Here is an 18,550-nt window from a genome sequence, read left to right on the forward strand (position 1 = left end):
TAGTTTAAAGCTAAGAAGTTCACTTGCGTTCCATAAGAAGATGTGCTGAAGCACTGTTGAAAGAAGTGTCTACAATTTCAGGGTCCCATTGCTGGGTACACCATCTCAATGGTCTTTAGAATATTCCAGGCAGGAAGAAGCATGGGGACTAGAAACAGTGTTTGCAGGCATGGGAAGGAAGCAGACCATCAGTGTTTTTGTGGGATACATTTGAGGGGACTGAGAAGCAAAAGTTGTGTGAAGATAAAGGAAGGTAGAGAAGCCAGGGTGACTTTAGCCTAGATAATTAGGAAAACACTAGTAGCTGATAAAAGCAGGTGGGTGATGGGTAAGACCCTAAGGCCGAAGGCACCGTACACATTATTCATAGGACATGGCAGAATCCATCAATGCTAATCAGTAAGTTTCTTCTTTGTTGGCTGTCTTGCTTGGTACTGGAAGGTGCTATGCAGGCTGTGGATGTGTGTGTTTAACAGTTTTAACCATCTATGAACCCTGCAATAATAACCTGAATGATATTAATACTATGTGTGAAGATCAAGGTCATATGCTTTCACAACTGCTGTCTGATTGGATTTCAGACCTGCCTCACAGGAGGAAACATATGCCTGGTACTGCAAATCTGGCTGGGGAGATCATAGGTAGGAGTGAACCTAACCTACTATTACTACTCCGCTAAAGGGACGAGGCATCAAACTGCCCTCTAAATTTGTATTTCTCTACCCACAGACTAGTGCAGACTTCCGACCTCATCAGAGGAATTTCTTTGTGTAGTGGTTGACACAGAAACTCACAACTGATCAAAGTGGAGAGAATAGATGTCAGTAGAGTGCTCAGTCACAAATAGGGCGTCTGTATCATAACCCCACACCCGAAGCTCAGAGACCATCACAGAAGACGGAGTAGAAAGATTGTAATAGTCAGAGGTTGAGGAAAACTGGGAACAAAACTGTCTTCTGGACACGACAATACCTCTGGACTCACAAACTCACAGAAGCTATGGTTGCCAGCACAGGATGAAGGCAGTTAACATTCTAGCATGCCATAGCAAAGGGCTAATGAGCTCCTATCCCTATGGCCAGTTGATGGCTTCTCGGGGAGGGAGAGTCAGTTTTTTATTATTTTTTTCCATAAGGATGTGCCTCCTGTGAGATCAGCCATCCTGAAATATTTGAGCAGAACAAATTGGAGTCCATAGGTTATTGAATAATAATAATAATAATAATAATAGACATAAAATTGGGATAGTAGAGAGGTGGGGATGACTCTGGGAGGAGCTAAGGGATACATTGTAGGAGATTCTCAAAGAGTTAATAAAATGCTTTAAGAAGCAGGTGGATGTTTAATGTTAGGAGATGCTGTTTTTACTTTGGTTTTGTGGTGTTTGGGGCTTCAGGGGCAGCTAGGTGAGATTACTCTGGAGACAGCTGGCCATGCGAGAATGCCCCCAAATAGTCAGACTCCGTATCAGCCATTCAGAATAGACATTGATACCATCACAGGCGATGACCAAAGGGAAAAAAATTCACAAGAGGTAGAAGAAAAGCAGGGGATGATATTGTAGGATGTGAGGGAGAAGACACTTGCTGAAGACTCCTTAGGCTGGACAGTGTGTGACAGACCCAACCTACCTTGATTTATTTCCACGGATGGGAAAAATGAAGTCTAGACAAAACATTGTGTGTTTCAAGGTCATATAGTAGTCTGTTCTAGATCCATGCTTTTAAACTTCAAACCTAGGACTCAATCTATGTCTCATGCTGTTTTGTTTTTTTTTTTTAATTATTTTTTCCTCTTAAAAGTATTTTAAAAAAATCAGCCCTCGATGATCCAGAACATTTGAAGTTTTAACAAGCAGGCTAGGGTGTGCTTCCGAATGCCTTCTTTATTTTTCTCCTTGAGTCTTGAGGAGCCTAACTAAGCCTCAGGGTTGGGAAGACCCCCTCCTAAGGCCAAATGCACCACTGTCCCACGAGCGCGCTCTCGAAGTACTCGCTGGAGGCCCCGCCCCCCTGAGCGCGCGCCGCCGTGGCACGTCCGCGCGCTCCCACCCTCCGCGCGCGCCTTCTTGTTGCCCGGTGCGCGCGCAGCGGCGCTCGCTCCCGCCGGGGCAGGGCGGCCGCGGAGCAGCTCGAGAGCCCTGTGGCCGTGACCGCGGGCGGGCCCGTGATCCGGTGCCGGCCGAGCGGGGCCGGAGCCCGCGGCTGGGGGAGGCGCGCAGAGAGCCGGGCGCGAGGCCACCGCCAGGGTCGGGGCCGCGCTGAGGAGGCTGAGGAGACTGACGAGGCACTGAGGAGGCGCTGAGGAGACGCTGAGGAGGCTGACGAGGCGCTGAGGAGACTGAGGAGGCGCTGAGGAGACTGACGAGGCTGAGGAGGCTAAGGAGAAAATCCCCGCGCGCCTGCCCGCCGCCGCCCGGCCTCCCGCTCCCGCCCGCCCGCCGCCGCCTCCTCAGTGCGGCTCCTCCGGGTTCGAGTGGCGGCCGCTGAGGAGCCCTCCGTCGGCGAACAAAGAGGAGGCCGGCAGGGCGGAGGCGTCTGCGGCGAGCATGGCGGACCGCAGCCTGGAAGGCATGGCTCTCCCGTTGGAGGTGAGGGCCCGGCTGGCCGAGCTGGAGCTGGAGCTGTCGGAAGGTAACAGCAACCCCCCTTAGCCCCGCGCCCGGGCCGGGCCGGGACACCGCTTCTCTGGAGCGCGCTCGGGGCCCCGCGGGCCGGGCCGTGCTGTCACTCCGGGGAGGGCGCGCGCCGGGCCTCGGGGTGGCGGGGCCCCGGCCCTGACCCTGGCCCGGGCCCCGTGTGGTGGCCCCGGGGAGGGTGCATGTGTGTGCATGTGCTTGTGTGCGCGCGTGCTTGTGTGTGTGTGTGTGTGTGTGTGTGTGTGTAGTGTGTGTGCGTGTGTATGTGTGTGTGTGCACGCGCGCGCGTGTGCGTGCCGCGGCCCCCGCCCTCCAGGCTCAACTGGCACGGTGCAGCCGCGATGCCCCCTGCGCGCTGCGGCTGGGCCCGGGGCTCCCGGCTACGAAGCAAGATGGAGCAACCTTTAGGGCTGCGGGGGAAATGGCCTTGGTGGGGATGTGCGCTCTTCCCTAATGGAGAGGCGCTGCGTCCTTGATGCAGCTGCAGTACCACCACCACCACCACCACCACCACCACCACCATCATCACCACCACCACATGCACCAGCAGCACCACCAGCACCAGCACAGCACATGCTTCCACGCTCCCTGCTTGGGGACGGCCTCTGAATGGCCTGATTTTAATGCGAAACTTGTCAGTGGACTTCGGGATTGGATCCCCCTGAGGCTGCAGGCACACGGTCCTGTCAGCGGGAGGAAGATAGTAGTACTATTGTTCCGGCGTGTTTGTGACGAGCTGGTTGAGTTAGAGCCCTAAAACCTCCCCCCTCAGGCCAGGTTGGATGCCTCCTTCCCATCGTGCCGGATAGAGACATTGAGACTTTGCGGCTGCTCTGCTGTGATTTCACGGAGTGTTATATACGCTTTCGTCTTTGCTCTTCATGGTGGACATCATGTGCTCAACTGTCATAAGTTTCAGCTTGGGTTTTGTAGGTTCTTTTTTCCTTTTTCCTCCACTAAAGTTCCAAAATGTGTCTAGTAATAAATATTTAGCGGTCATCCCACTCATTGAGAAGACTACAGCTTAGTGGTGTGGAAATGGCCTGTCGTCTCTCTTGAGTTAATATTTGGAGCAGTTTAGCATGGTAAACTTTTTTTTTTTTTGGTAACGATTTGTGAGGGCCAGCAGCCAGAACGTAAATTCATTCGTGCCAGTTTTCATCATGGGGAGGAGCTGACGTTGACTTTACGTTTTCCCTTTTAACACTTGCAGGGTGGAGAGTAAACCAGGTGGCTGTAAGTGTTGCTTCTGTTATCAGATTCTCATAGATTAGACATTTTCTTTATCCCGAATTTGGGGTTCTCCAAGGTGTTTTGGAAGCAGTCCCTGGGAAGCTCCAATGGAGGAAAAGATAATGTGTCCCAGACTGTGCTTCCTGCCTCAGTTCTGACCATCTAGAGATAAGAGAGAGCATCACCCTTCCACAGGCAGAAAGGGCAGGGCTGAATTCTTTAGATTTAAACTGGAAGATGAGGTATGCAGTGTGGACAGTGTATTTCTAGTAAGTAACTATAAAGAAACATTTGTGTTTTGTTAGACTTGAGATAGACTGTCTTCTTCAGCTTACCAGCGCTGTTTTATCGTCTGCATCCTGTATTGAAAGCACCCCTTCCCATTCATGTTCTCACTCAAAGCAAGCACCTCTGCTATCTGCACTATGTTAATGTGATGTGTCTCTGCCCACCCATACTTGAAAAGTGAGAAGCCATCTGAACCTGCATTGAGCCCTTTCCGCAGGGTCTGAATCTCCCTGCCTACTAGGAAGTCAATTCACATTTACTCTCAAAGCCTCACATAATGCCTGGAGCCACATATCCTGCTCTCCTCTTGTTGAGAGTAGCTGTCTGTTTTGTTTTTAGGTAACAGCGGTCACCTGTCATGATCGATCACTCTTGAAGAGTGAGTGTTGCCCAGAGAAGTATGGAAAACCACTTTAGATGAGGTGTACTTAGCTTAACTCCCTGTGAGCACCTTGTGTCTGTATAGAACTTAGAGGACTCAATGAGTTTCTTGGTGAATGGGTGGGCTTAGAGAAGTGTGTACATATATTTGTATTCAGGAAGTCCTTTTCTATTTTCTTTTTCTATATGAGCTATGTTGAGACCTGACCTAAACTTTTAAGAATTACAAAAAGAATAGAATAGAAAAGAAAAGAAAAGAAAAGAAGAAAAGAAAAAAAAAAGCCTTTTGTCACTGTGTTCAGCTTCTGCTACTCCTTGGAACCTGCTCTTCTCCCAGCCCCCACCTCCCATCTATGTATTAGCTGTGCTACCTTTGACTTTATTATAAAGTGTGGCTTTGTCATTGTTGAGTTTTGATTGTGATTTACAAAAAACCATTTGAAATTCCATGTCTTGTAACCAAGGGGATTGTTTTCCTGGAAGAGATGAATCAATTTGTTTTCTAGTATTGCTGCTATTCTAGTATAGAAACCTAGGAGGTGAAGATCAAGAATCTCTGGGTCTCTTTACCTTGCCTAACTGGGAGAAAAAAATCCCAACATACCCAGTTTCAAAGTGAAAACTTAGGATGACTTTTACTGTCAAATTATTGCAGTGTACTGCTTCCCAGTATATTGTCCACCAAAATCTATATGGAAAGAGTTAAGTTCCTTGTCTGTACATGCCTTTAATCCCCGTGCTCAGGAGACAAGCAGTTCTCTGAATTCTAGGCCAGCCTGGTCTTTGTAGCAGGTTCCAGGCCAGCCAGAGCTACATAGTGAGACTCTGTCTCAAAAAAGAAACAAACAGAAGAGTTGGTTATTTTATTTATTCAACTATCAGAATATCAGAAAGTGTTACAGGAAAATCTGTGGAATTTCCAGGGCTCATTTTCTAAGAGGAGAATAAAAGAAAATTCCATTTTAATGACATACATTGAAAAAAAAATGACCAGACTATTAAAGTTTTTATATCAGCTACCAGCCTAAATGAGTTGTAGATTACCTAGATTTCTATACATTGGTTCACTTTGGGTCTGTACCATCTACTGGGGTGCTGTTATATATACTGATGCTATTTTTATTTGATCAAGTTATTGTTTGTTTGATAAGGATTTGTCCATTGGTAACTTGGCTGCAGGTTTTTTGTTTGTTTTAACCTTCCTGCTTTATTGTGCCTTTGCTCTTTCTCTAGCCTCTGTCACTGCCCAGTGCTTCCTTCACTGAGAAAAGCTAGGCTTTGTTTGCCATTATAGAGTCTTGTCAGTAAAACCCAAGAGGTTTTTGCAGGAGGTGTAGTGTGCAGCTTCTTATATTGATTCAGACAGCCCTGGGCCTACATGTGTGAATATATTCACTGGTGTGGGGCCAGGATCTTGGATCTGTTTAGACACTTGAGTCTGGACATGAGCTGGGGAAAAAGCCATTCCTGAGCTGGCTTCTACAGTATGCCTGGCAGGGCTGTGGTGGGGCCTTTCTCATACTCTTTTTCTTAGATAATTTTTCTTCTTTAAAACCAACAAGCAAACACAACAGTAACAAACAACAACAATGACAACAGAACCCACTATTCATGCCTTTTGGAATTATACATTTTGGGTTTTGGGGATTTTTGTTTGTTTGGTTGGTTTTTTTTTTTGGCTTTGAAGGATCTAGACACAATTTCATTAATATGTGATTAAACATTATCTGGCTTGAGGAAAAAAGTTTATACAGGAATGCCAAAAGAATTAGAGGAGGAAACAGAAAAATGGTATAAAAACAGACTGATGCTTTATTAAAGAAAAGAAATCATTGCTTGCCAACCGTTTTGGGTAAGATCAGATATAAAAAAATGATCTAGCTTAGTTCCTGACTGTTGTGTCAGTAGGTTTCTTTGTTAGCTGGTCAGTTGTTCCTGGGCTGGGCCTGTACTTCATTGGCCTTGTTAGAGCTAGAGCAGAAGCCTCTTCCTATGCTTTCCTTTTAGCTCGTTTGACACAGGGTCTCATAAAGTGAGAGTCCCTGGATGTGAATTTCCTAGGCAATTAAGGAGGACCTTGAATTTCCAACCTTCCTGTTGCTGAGATCGCATGCATTTAGCACCATGCTCAGCTTATGTGTTGCTAAAGATTGAAACATGGGGCTTCATGTTATTAGGCAAATATCTCACCAACAGACTAACATCCCTAACCTATGTAATATACATTGAAATGAGATGGCATCTCACTATATTGCTCTGGCTGGTTGTTCTTGAATGGTTTTTAGCCATTCTGTCTTAGTGTCTCCATTAGCTAGGATTGTAGATGTACACTCCTATGCCTGGTTAGGGTTATTTTTACAAAAGTCAAGAACAGTGCCTTGTAATGTAGCCTGCAAGGGGTATCTAGCTTTTGCAGAGGGGAAATTAAAAGAAAAAAAATGCTGTACTTAAACGTCATTGCTTTTAAATTGTTAGCATGTCTCATCCCTAATATCTTTGTAACTTCCTCTAATGGGAGTTGCTTAGTTTTTGCTTTGCGTTATTAACTAATGTACCAGATTATTCCAGCTATTACTTATGCTCCCAAAGAGTCTGATTTAGCTTTTTTTTTTTTTTTTTTTTTTTTTTCAGTATATTAAAGTGCTCCAGGAAAATGGTGAAAAGTCTACTTGAATGTCAGGTCATTCTGTATTGGTCAAAGAATCAATACTGTTTTGTTTTTAATGCACTCAAGCAGTCCCATGTAACTAGCCCACTGCTGTCACAAAAGAGTGGACTCTTAAAGCAGTGGCCATCTAAGGGTTTGGGAACAACACAATGAACAACACAACAGACGTTTCATTCAAGGACTAGGTTTTGCCCCTTGCCCTTCTCCTCAGTCCCTGAGCCTTGCTTAGGTGTTCTGTTGCTACAGAATGAGTAAGATACAGTTCTGCACAGCTTCTGTGCTGTGGCCACATTTGGGAGTCTGGAAGGGAGATTTGGTATCTTGATTGCCATCCAAACTTTGCATATCTTCTTTTCATTGTAAGGAAACAAAGCAAAACAATTGTGCTGGAAAACAAATGTGCAGAAGCATGTTTTCTTCCAGAGTCATCTCTGTCTGTCTGTCTGTCTGTCTGTCTGTCTATCCACATATACATACATAAATATGAACATAAAATCATTAGGAGGACTGTTTGCAGGGAGAGAAATGAGATCAATGATAGGGATACAAAGGACATGGTAGAGCATGGATAGTGAATAAAGGGGTATAAAGGATACATATGTATGAAAGTGTCATATAAAACCTACTATTTTGTACACTTAACATGAATAAAAAATATGTAATGTTGATTTTAGTGTACAGTTTAAGATTCTTCACAGGGAAATAAATAATTGGATTTGAATGTTCTTTCCTTAATGAATAATTCTAGATGTCAAATTCAGCTTCTCTTTCTCTCTCTCTCTACCCCCTCCTCTCCCCCCCTCCACCACATTTGTAAGGTTGTTTCAGGTACTAGTAACATATTTGCAGTGCCACTGTCACACTCCTTAGATCTGACTTTATGAGGTGAAAGCTTAACAGTGTGTCTGTTTTGTTTCAAATGGGACTCTTATGGATGCTGTTGGATGTTATGAGTCACATTTTGCCTTCCTCCTCCTAGCCTTTTCCAAATGGGTTACCTCTTTATTTAGAACTGATTTTTAAAAAAATAAAGCAGTGATTTATGGAATGAGTTGTAGCATTCTTTTGAATTGCAAAGGAATGTATTGAATAATCTTAGTTTTGATGTCACATATAACAACTGACTCACCTGTTCAAATCCTAGTTATATTATAAGATCATTTCTATCATGTTAAAAAAAAAGCACCTTAAAAAGGAAACTTCTGGTTGCATAGGCAAAATTACTGACTTACATGTGCACATTGATAGGTATTCTGGAGAGGAGGGCATTTCTTTCTTTTTTGTTTTTCAGTAACAGATAATATCTTTTGTTTGGTTCTTTTTTTTTTTTTTTTTTCTTTCTGTTCCTTTTTCCCTTTCTGTATTCTACTTTCAAGATATCTGACTTTAATTTTCCTTCTTTTGGGGTGTGTGTGTGCGCGCGCGCGTATGATACAAAGGTTACCCCCTGTTGTCAGTGTTCTCTGTTCTTTTATGCTGAGGGTCAAAATCTTGTCACATCTCAAAAGAAGTAATTGCATCCATTTGTTCCTGATGATGATAAATAGCGCTCTTAAAGAGGAGACTCTAATTGGGAATCCCAGCTGGTGCGTGTGGGGCGGGTGGCACATCGAGAAGTCAGCATGCCAGAGGAATGACTATTTAAAGTCATCCTAGCATACATATTCTGTATATCCTTTTGCTTCCTCAGCATCCAGTAGGGGAAGAAAGTAAGGAAATGCTGTGATCCTGAATTGTAAAACTGAGTTGAAATTACAGTAATTTGTGTGTGTGTGAGTGTGCGCACGTGTGCGCAAGCGTGTGCTCTTGTAAGGGTTGCAATTTTGTTTCATTGTTGGATATCTTGGGTGTTAACATGAGCTGTGTTATGAACTATGAATTGAGATAGTTTTTTTCCCCTCTGAAATGCTTTGGTTAATAGATATTAGATCAAACGAAGAAAGGAAAGAAGGATGAAGGAAATATATCTTGCTAAGTATGGAGGAATTTTTTTCATTGATGTGGACTGAAAAGATATTTTTTCTTCTGGGTTGATGACTTTATAAATCATTACTTGATTATTAGTTTGGGAAATGGTTTCTGTGAAAATTCTTTCTTCTGAACGACTGGAGACTATGGGACAGACCTGAACCCACTCTATTAGTACCAGAGAGGGAGATTCTTATTTATGTGTTCCACGGATCTTTATTTTTTAAAAGACCAAATTCTTTGGTTAGTCCATTACATATTTGTGGCCTTACTTATTTGAGATGTAATGGAACACTAAAATTATAAACTGAAACTTTTCTATGTAAACTTAGCATTTTCCTCATTGCAGCCATGGGAGATGTACAGTCAATTAATTGTTCAAGTTTCAACCTTAGGCTACTTTGTTGTTTGATTTTTAGTCATTAGGCTGGTATTTCAGTTTAGCTGATCATTTGTTGTTTTTATTTGGTTGAGTTTTTTTGTGTTTTGTCCCTTTCCTTCTGTAAAATAAATGTATGTATTTGGTTGATCATTTCACAAGGTTTAAAGCTAGTCTCTTTAATAGGAGGGAATTGTATCTAGTTTTATGATTGTCAATTTGGGAGGATGGTGGCAACCTGGCCTCTTTCCTGAGAAAAGGTCCAGCCGCAATGACACATGGGTATTTCCCTTTGGGTTGACTAGTGTTGCAGAATCAGAGCTGAAAGTCAAAAGTCAGTCCTGCTCTTTCTGGGGTCCTGATCATATTGTGGGATGGAATAGAAGGAAACATGACTCTTTGTCTTCAAGGACAGTGTTCCCAGCTCCTGCTAACCATTCACGTGTTGGTGGGGTGATTCAGAGACAGCCGAAGAATCAGAGCTGCTTTATTCATATCAGCCTCAGGTTGAACCTTCTGTTGAGGAGGATGTGTGGTGTGTTCATGCACTGACTTCTCCTCTAGGTATTACTATATAGAGAATAGCTAGCCCACTGATGAGCAGTTTGTAAAACAAAACTTTGGAGACTTGGAAGGTGCACCCACCCCAACCTTTCCTCGGTTTGGTCTATCTAAATCATTCATTGCACGCAGCCTGTCTTTACTCTCAGATCAGGGTGGATCTGTCCCTGGATTTTTCTTGGCTTATAATGGAACTACATTTGTTGACTGTCACTCCAAGAAAAACTAGGAACATTTATTTTGTATATTTCTTTTACTCAGTTTTCTTTCTTGCTAAACTAAAAACTATAGAGATAAAATATTGGAGACTCAGTATTGAACTTACAAGTATGCTAACAAAATGTAGTTTATTAAATCTTGCATAAAAAAATATCAAGGAGCTGGACGTGATGCCATCCATATACCTGTAGCCCTAGCTACTCCGGAGGGCTGATAGTTTGACACCAGTTTGGGTGACATCTCAGAGTAGTAGCAATAACAATAATGATAATATTTATAACCATAATAATGTCAAGATATCACGTATATTGAGAGTGGTTGTAAAGCTGATATTCTCAGAGAAGAGGAGTAAGGAGAAGCTTTTAGTTGATCAAATGCTATAGAAGACCAAGTTTACTTAAAAGCCATTTGGATGAAAAGATTGGAATGTGGATATTTAAAGCACCAAGATCTATATAACTTTTGGTGATGTTCTGTGTTTCTTAAACTTCTGGTTGTTTTTGAATTTTAATGTGGAGGAGTTTGTGCTAGAACAGTTATGGTGTTTGGGGATATACCTGAATGTGCCTCTTCCTTGGCTCTGCTGAGTGCCAGGCTCTGCCAGTCAGTTTCTCTGTTTCAGTTTCCTCTGCTAACTATTGCTGCTGTTAGTGAAACCTACCTTCAGGACTGAAATGAAAAGCCAGGCATGGTAGTGCACACCCCTCATTCCAGGATTCAGGAGTCAGAGGCAAGGGGATGAAGAGTTTGTGGTCAACCTGAGCTACATAACTAACCCCTTCCCATAATCAAAACAAACAAACAAACAACAACAACAAAAAAAAGCAGTGAGAATGGGATCAGATGAGGCCAGGTCCCACTCTTACAGGGTCCTGGGTAAGATCCACCTATTCTTTTCTCCACAGTGTTGTTAGTTGGGGTAGAGTTCCTTGAACCTCTTATTCCTGAAAAAGAAAACACTTGCTTTTTGCTTTCCTTGAGATGGTCTCATGAAGTTGCCGTTGAACTTACTACGTAGCCGAGGATGACCATGAGGATGACCAGGCTTCACTGTCCAGAGTTCTGGGATTACTAGCATTTGCCACCACAGCAGTTTTGATTCATGAAGTGCTATCTATCTATCTATCTATCTATCTATCTATCTATCTATCTATCCTTGAGCACCTATTTAGGTATTCTAAGTACATGCATGTGCAGGAGAAGGCCAGAGACTATCAGATCCCTTGGAACTGGAATTACAAGGAACTGTGAACTGCCTGCTAGGGGTAAGTGGGTATGGAACCCCATTTTTTGCAAGAACATTCTTAACCATTAAGCCTATTTAATTTTTTTTAAGCAGTTCATTCAGACGATTTGAGGTAATAGTGACTGTTGAGATGGTGTTTTTAGCTTTTTTAAAAAACAGGGTTTCCTGTAAATCAGTCTGGACTGCTGACCATTCCTGGTTTTTAGGAAATGTTTCTTGATTGATCTTTCCTGGGTAATTACTTTATACTAGAATAGCTATCATGTTGCCTCAGTGCAGGTTTGTTTGTTTGGTTATTTATTTATCTACTTTTAAAGAAAATCTTTCTTTCAGTGGCTTCTTTTAGTTAGTATTCACTTAAGCAAACTCTGGGGTGAAAGTTTGGGAAGGACATCCTGATAGAGTCTGGGGAGGCAGTCTGTCTTAGTTTCTAATGTACATCTGGGGACTGCTTTTGAATCTGCACCAGAGGCCTCCCAAAGCCTCCTGAGAGTTGTGCTGTCTTCCCTTCCTCGCCCTACTAATGGGGAGTAGAATTCTAATTTGCTTTTGGAAGTTCTTCCTACCAGACTGGGGTGTTTACACATCAACATGGAGGAGACAGAGGCAGAGATGGCTTTTCCATGGTCAGCTCTGTCCTGGGTACTGAAGACGCATGAGTGTTTTGGTCAGCTGAAGACCACATGAGCAGGTGACATATGGAGCCTTCAGTCAGTTGGTTGAGGCCAGGCAGCTCCCAAGAGTGCAGCCTAGAGTCTCATTCTTTTGTAGCTGTTGGTCTGCTACAGGTAGGGTCTTACTGTGATGGTGTGGCTCTGAGCCCTAGTCTTCAAGTGCTAGACACCTATGCTAGGTCATGGGAGATTTATATTTTGCAGCCTTTGAGCTTTGAGCATAATGTAGTTTTTTTTTTTTCTTACCCACTCTCTCTGATAAGCTTTTTCTTTTAAAATAAAAACCCAGAGATAGACTTTGAAGTTTACCCTCTCCCTCTGTGAATTTAATGGTGTTGCAGAAATCATGGTTTCAATTATGCATAACTACCTATTTAAAAAAGAAACAAGTAATGAGGTAGAATTGCCATTTTAGGGTACTTTAGTCTGTATTCTTAAGTGAATGTCATCAGGCTCTGAAAACATGTTCTGGTCTTATTTTCCTTAGAGAATGTAATGGTTGCTTCAAAGCTGTTGAGATTTGGTAATACATAGTAATCTTTAAGGACTTATGTAATCAAGGGGGCAATTTCATTGAAGTCAAGCCTTTGAAATACACACATAGTGGTATCAGCCTTGGAGGGTTGAAACTTTGTTGCTAGTTGCTTTTCATTTCTATGGTTACAATTTCAGTGCTATGTCAGTGCTAGGTAAGTTCTAGAAACACGAGTCTTGTTTGCAAATGTCTAGGCACCAACACATGGACCACAACATTGATATGGGCCCAATCAGAAATAGAGCTTTGGGTTATTTTGCTGTTGCCATCAGAACCCAGATTATAATTTTACCCACAGAGTTGACTGTAATTAAAGTGAAAAGGAAGTAGAATCTGCTTTTCTTTGGTTCATTGTAAACTGATATTTTATAGGTTTATATTTTAGATTTTTAATTTTTTAACCTTCTGTTATTCAGAAGAGAGTCTAGAGAGTTCCTGGACTTCTCCAGCAATTGTTTGACTATCTTCAGATTTCCTTTATATGCTTAATTTTCTATTTTTCTCTAAGTAGCCCTTTTTAACTCTAGCCCTGGATATCTCTTTTGCTCCCCTCCTCCCCGCCTCTCTCTGTGTATGTGTGTGTATCTATGTGTTTATGTAGGACAGAGATTGACATCAACTCTCTTGCTCTTCATTATATTTATTGAGGCAAGGTCTCTTGCTGAACCTAGAGCTTGCTGATTCGGCTTGTTTTGCCAGCTACAATGCCCCAGGGATACCCTATGTCTACCTCTGGAGCATTGCCCATCCAGCTTATATGTGGATGCTGGGGATCTGAACTCTGGTCCTCATGCTTTGTTGGCAAGGACTTTAATCCACTGAACCATCTTCCCAACTCTATGTTGAACAGTTTTAGTTCTTTTGAAATGCTTTCCAAAGATATGGGACAGGGTCTAGCTCAGTTGTAGAATTGAATGATTGAAGCCCTGGATTCCACCCAGCACCTGTGAAAACAAAACAAAACAAAACAAAACAAAACACAGCTCAGACCTTTTTTTTTTTTTTTTCCTGAGACAGGGTTCCTCTGTATAGCCCTGGCTGTCCTGGAACTCACTTTGTAGACCAGGCTGGCCTCGAACTCAGAAATCTGCCTGCCTCTGCCTCTCGAGTGCTGGGACTAAAGGTGTGTGCCACCACCGACCGGCCAGCTCATACCTTTTAACACATATGTCACTATCCTCTATTTAGAGAATGAGATAGAACTTCAAATGGTTGGAAGTTAACACAAATGTTGGGCTCTGTGGTTTCCTGAAAACTTTTCAACGCAAATGTATATCATGAAAGTTCAGAGCAGCCTACCTATAGTTGACACCAAAAAGTTGGGTGTCTATCTAACTTTTGCCTGTGAGGTGGGCTAGGGAGCTTAGTGATCATCCTAGTTATTTGGTGGAGAGCCAAGCTGTAACACTTCACCCCAGTCAAGTAGCAAGTCCATGAGGAGAATTCATGTTTTCAATATCCTTGGCTGTGATTGGTAGAGGCATATGCTATGTGTTTTTTGTAGTGCTCAACCTCTAGAACAGTGGTTCACAACCTGTGGATTGTGACACCTTTGGGAGTTGTATTTAAGATATCCTGCATATCAGATTTGCACACTACGATTCATAATGATAGCAAAATTATTTGTGAAGTAGCAATGAAATAATTTTATGATTGGGGTCACCAGAACGTGAGGAACTGTATTAAAGAGTCTCAGCATTAGGAAGGTTGAGAACCACTGTTCTAGAACCTTATTTAAAATCGAATCCATAGCTAGGGATATAGCTCAGTTGGTAGAGTACTTGCCTAGCATTAATGAAGCTACAGGTCAGATTCCCAGCACCACATAAATCACATATAGTGGTGGGTGCCTGCAATCCTAGCACTTGGGAAATGGAGGCAGGAGGATCAGAAGTTCAATACCAGCCTGAGATACATAAGACTGTGTCTCAATATATAAAGCTGTGTAGAACACTTGTAATCTTAGGGGTGGATAAAGAGTGTCTGCTATGTTCTTTAAATTTTCTTTGTGCTTGAAAATTTGCATGTTTTTCATAGAAGACAGAGGAAAATCTAATCTCTTGCGATTAACTCTTCCTTATGCTTTAAGAACCAGAAGGCTGGATATGACAGAGCTTCATGAGGAATCTTGATTTGATTTTTTTTTTCCTGGTAAGAAAATGCTGTTCATTCTTGGCTGTGTTGTTGGGGAAAAATATTCTAAACAAGGTTCTAGGAATCACCTCTTGAGCATCCTTGCAGGAAAAGAATGAGCTCTACTAAAGCTCTACTTCCTTTATCCCAGCCGGAGTGACTGTGATGATTTTAAAGCAGCCGCCAGTCACTTGCAATGCAGTCAGTGTTTGGCTGTTTCATGTTTAGTGCTTTGATTTCATGTTAAGCCTATTCAGTTGAACAGTGATCTTCTCGCAGGGATTGGTCCATAGTTAACAGACAGGAGAGCTCAACTCATTTCTGTACTTCCCTGAACCACAGTACAAGTAGGAGTAGATGGTGTGTAACTAAGATTTTGGTAGATTTTTGTTTTGGCTTTTAGTAATTTCTGGGCAAAAGAGAACTTCTGGCTTCGGTTGCCTGAGTAACTGGGACTACAGGAGCTTCTTGCCACTTTGCCTGGTAGCTGGCACTTCTAACTGTTACTACTACCTAGTGTGAATGAAGTTTCTTTTCTCTGTCCATGGGGTACACCTCTCTGTCATCACTTACTGTTGATCACTATATGCTGAACATCAAAATTGCTGTCTTGCATATATTGCCTTTCTTTTTTTACACCTACAATCCAAGTGTCATGCCTTTTTTATGAACAGGAAAATGTGTTCAGACAGCCAAAGTGATGTGAGGTCGAGATCATGTGACTGAAGTTGAGGTTAGCCTCTGGGTGGTTTGGCCTCAGCCTTTGCTCAAGCATCACTGCTACCTCCTGCCTGCCTTCAGCTTCAACGTTCTCTGTTTGAAGCAGATTAAGCACAGCTAAAGGAGGAAACAGAATTACTTTTTATTCTGTGGCTACCCTGGGAATGAAACCAGAGCTATAAGCATGCTGGGCAAGCACTTTACCACTAAGCTTATCCCAGCCCAAGGCAACAGCATGTTTTAAAAGATAAATTTCATAGAATATGTGGTAGTTTTAGTTTTTACATATTTACTTTCATATACCCTAAATGGTTCACTCTCTTCTACTGGCATAATAATTACCTTAATTACAGTCATCCCTTGTATAAAATTCTATGAAGGATATTTTAGGAAAATGCAGCCTCCAAAAGATACTTTACTTCCATAACTATAATTTGTTGAATAAAATTGTCAGGATTATTGCTTTTTAATTATACTATTTTTATCTTTATATTCTTGAGAGGAAGCTATTTAGGGATTACATCTAATTGTGAAAATAACCAAATAATTAGAGAATTTTGTTAGATTGTGTATTATATTTATTTTCCAGGTACACATAGATCTTTGTTTTAGGCAGATGAAAATTATTTAAAGCTATTTTTTGGATGTGCATATGATGTGTGTGCATGAGTGAATACCATCACCCCTGTAAAGGTCAGAGAACACTTTTGGGAGTTAATTCACTCCATCCACCTTGTTTTAAAAATTACATTTTGTTTGTTTATTAATTTTGGTGCGCATGTATGTACATGTGCTATAGCTTGTATGTGGAGGTCAGAGAGCAACTTGCAAGAGTCAGTTCTTTTTTCCGTCATGTAGGTTCTGTGGATTAAACTAAAGTCATCAGGCTTAGTAGCAAGCGCCTTTACCTGATGAGCCAACTTCCTGTACCTGTTGAACATTGTTGAGGTAGGGCGTCAATTGTTTCTGCTTAACATACTCCAGGCTAGCTAGTCCAGGAGCTTCTGGATGATTCTCCTGTCTCTGCTTCTCATTTTGCTGTAAGAGTGATGGGATTATAGGTGTGCGCCACCCCACGTGGTTTTAGGGATTGAACTCAGACTTTGAGCCATCTCCCAGGTGCATCAATGAAAACCCACATAAAGGTTACCAGAAAGGATCATGTCGAAAGGAGGGAACATTTTTATATGGCATGTGGCCATCTTGGGATACTGCGTTGAGATGTTTTCTACTCACTCATGTCTGCTGGCATATTCACACTCTCCCATGTCCCCTGATTCTATTCGCATTATGATTTCGTATGTATAACTGAGATGTTAATTATATGTGTGTGTTTGTATTCATAATCATTTTTCCTATAATACAAGCTGAGTGCAGATGTTAAGTAAAGGCATTTTCCCATTTTTTTAGTCGAAAACTGTGTACCTCAACATTAATAAAGATGAATATGGAACTATAAGGAATTCCTTAAGGGGGTCCTAGCTATACTAAATAAATGAGTTCCAAAACAAGATAATTTTTATGTTGTATATACATCAAAATTTTCATTTAGAAAGTAGTATAAATGCTTCCTACACATTGGAATTCACATGACAAGTTTAAATGTAAATCATGGAACATTAATTGTATCTTCATATAATTTTTGCATATCTATGAATCCACCTGTTCTTTAAGCTGTGAATATATTCAGTCTTGTTTTAGGTGGTGCCGTGGTTGTCAGAATTAAAATAAATAAGATATTGGCTCATTTAAATGTTTTAAATCTAAAGTTTCCCCTATCTGTATAATAACTCAGTCTTAAAGATGCAATTTGACTTTCAGTGGATTATATTAAGTTGATTATGGATGACTGAGTCATTATACTACATTTTGAATTAATTATATTTTTCATCTTGACTTCATACTGTAGAGGGATTCTATAATATCTACTGTAGGATCAGATGAAAGTGTTGATGATGTGACTGCTAACTCCTGTATTCTCTGGGAAGATAGTTAGAGTTATCTATTTAATTTATTGTTGTTGTTAAGCATGTGTACATGCTTGTGTATGTACATGCAAATGTATGTACATATTTGTATGTTGAGGCCAGATGTTGCTATCAGGTATCTTCCTTGATTGCTCTCCACCTTAAGTTTTGAGACAGGCTCTCTCACTGAACATAGAGTTCACTTATTTGGGTAGGCTGGTAGTCCAGCAAGCTCCAGGGATCCCCTGTTTCTGTCTCCGTCTCCTCAGCACTGGGATTACAGGCACACATGGCCAGACCTGGCTTTCATGCATGAGTGCTGGGCTCTGAATTCAGGCCCTCTGGCAAACACGTAACTGTCTGAGCCATCTTCTTAACCTCTTAATTTCAGTTGTGACTTTGTTTTAAATTCTGGCTTTATTCTTAGTCCTCTCTCTCTTCCATGTATTCCACCCTTCTATTCCATTTTCTGTTTTGTTGTCTTTTTTATTCACAGGCTCTCAGTATATAGTAATTATATCTATAGCTGTATATGGAATGTTGTGGTAAATCTTTGATAATGAACAACAGACCTTTTTTTTTAAAAGCAAGTTACTGCCAGGTAAACCATCTAGTTTGTGGAATATTTCTGGAAAATTAATCCTCTTTTGTGGATTTTTGGTTGGTCATTCTCCGACCAATCAGTTTCTTTCTCAAGTCTTTATGCTGTAGCTCATTGAGCCTGTCTTAACACTGGTTGTCTGGAACAGTGAAATCATAGTTCTATAGGGAAGAAGCCAAGTGCTGCCTTGCAAGTACTGTCCCCTGGAATATTCAGGCTGGTTAGTTAGTTCCTACTAGTGACTCTGAGAATCTTAGTCTTTGGGGACACAGTACACCACAACGAGTATGGGATATTGTGGTGATTCTAATTATTATAAGCTGTGGAGCCCATAATAAA

At 41.8% G+C, this 18,550-nt stretch overlaps 1 protein-coding gene across 4 annotated transcripts in view; it reads left to right on the top strand.

Annotated features, from left to right (window-relative positions):
* The first annotated feature begins 2,073 nt into the window (after positions 1–2,073).
* Positions 2,074–18,550, top strand: part of Dip2c (disco interacting protein 2 homolog C) — a 392,422-nt gene continuing 375,945 nt past the window's right edge. For 2 of the 4 annotated variants that reach the window (XM_006516474.3, XM_006516475.4), the window contains exon 1: positions 2,075–2,633. In XM_006516474.3, the coding sequence (XP_006516537.1) occupies positions 2,549–2,633 (85 nt within the window). In that variant the 5' untranslated portion in view covers positions 2,075–2,548. Of the gene's footprint in view, positions 2,634–18,550 lie in introns of all 4 variants that reach the window. The other 2 variants (XM_006516473.2, NM_001081426.2) reach the window with 2 other exon arrangements.

The sequence above is a fragment of the Mus musculus genome, chromosome 13 (genome assembly GCF_000001635.26).
Source record: "Mus musculus strain C57BL/6J chromosome 13, GRCm38.p6 C57BL/6J".
In the NCBI taxonomy this organism is placed as follows: domain Eukaryota; kingdom Metazoa; phylum Chordata; class Mammalia; order Rodentia; family Muridae; genus Mus; species Mus musculus.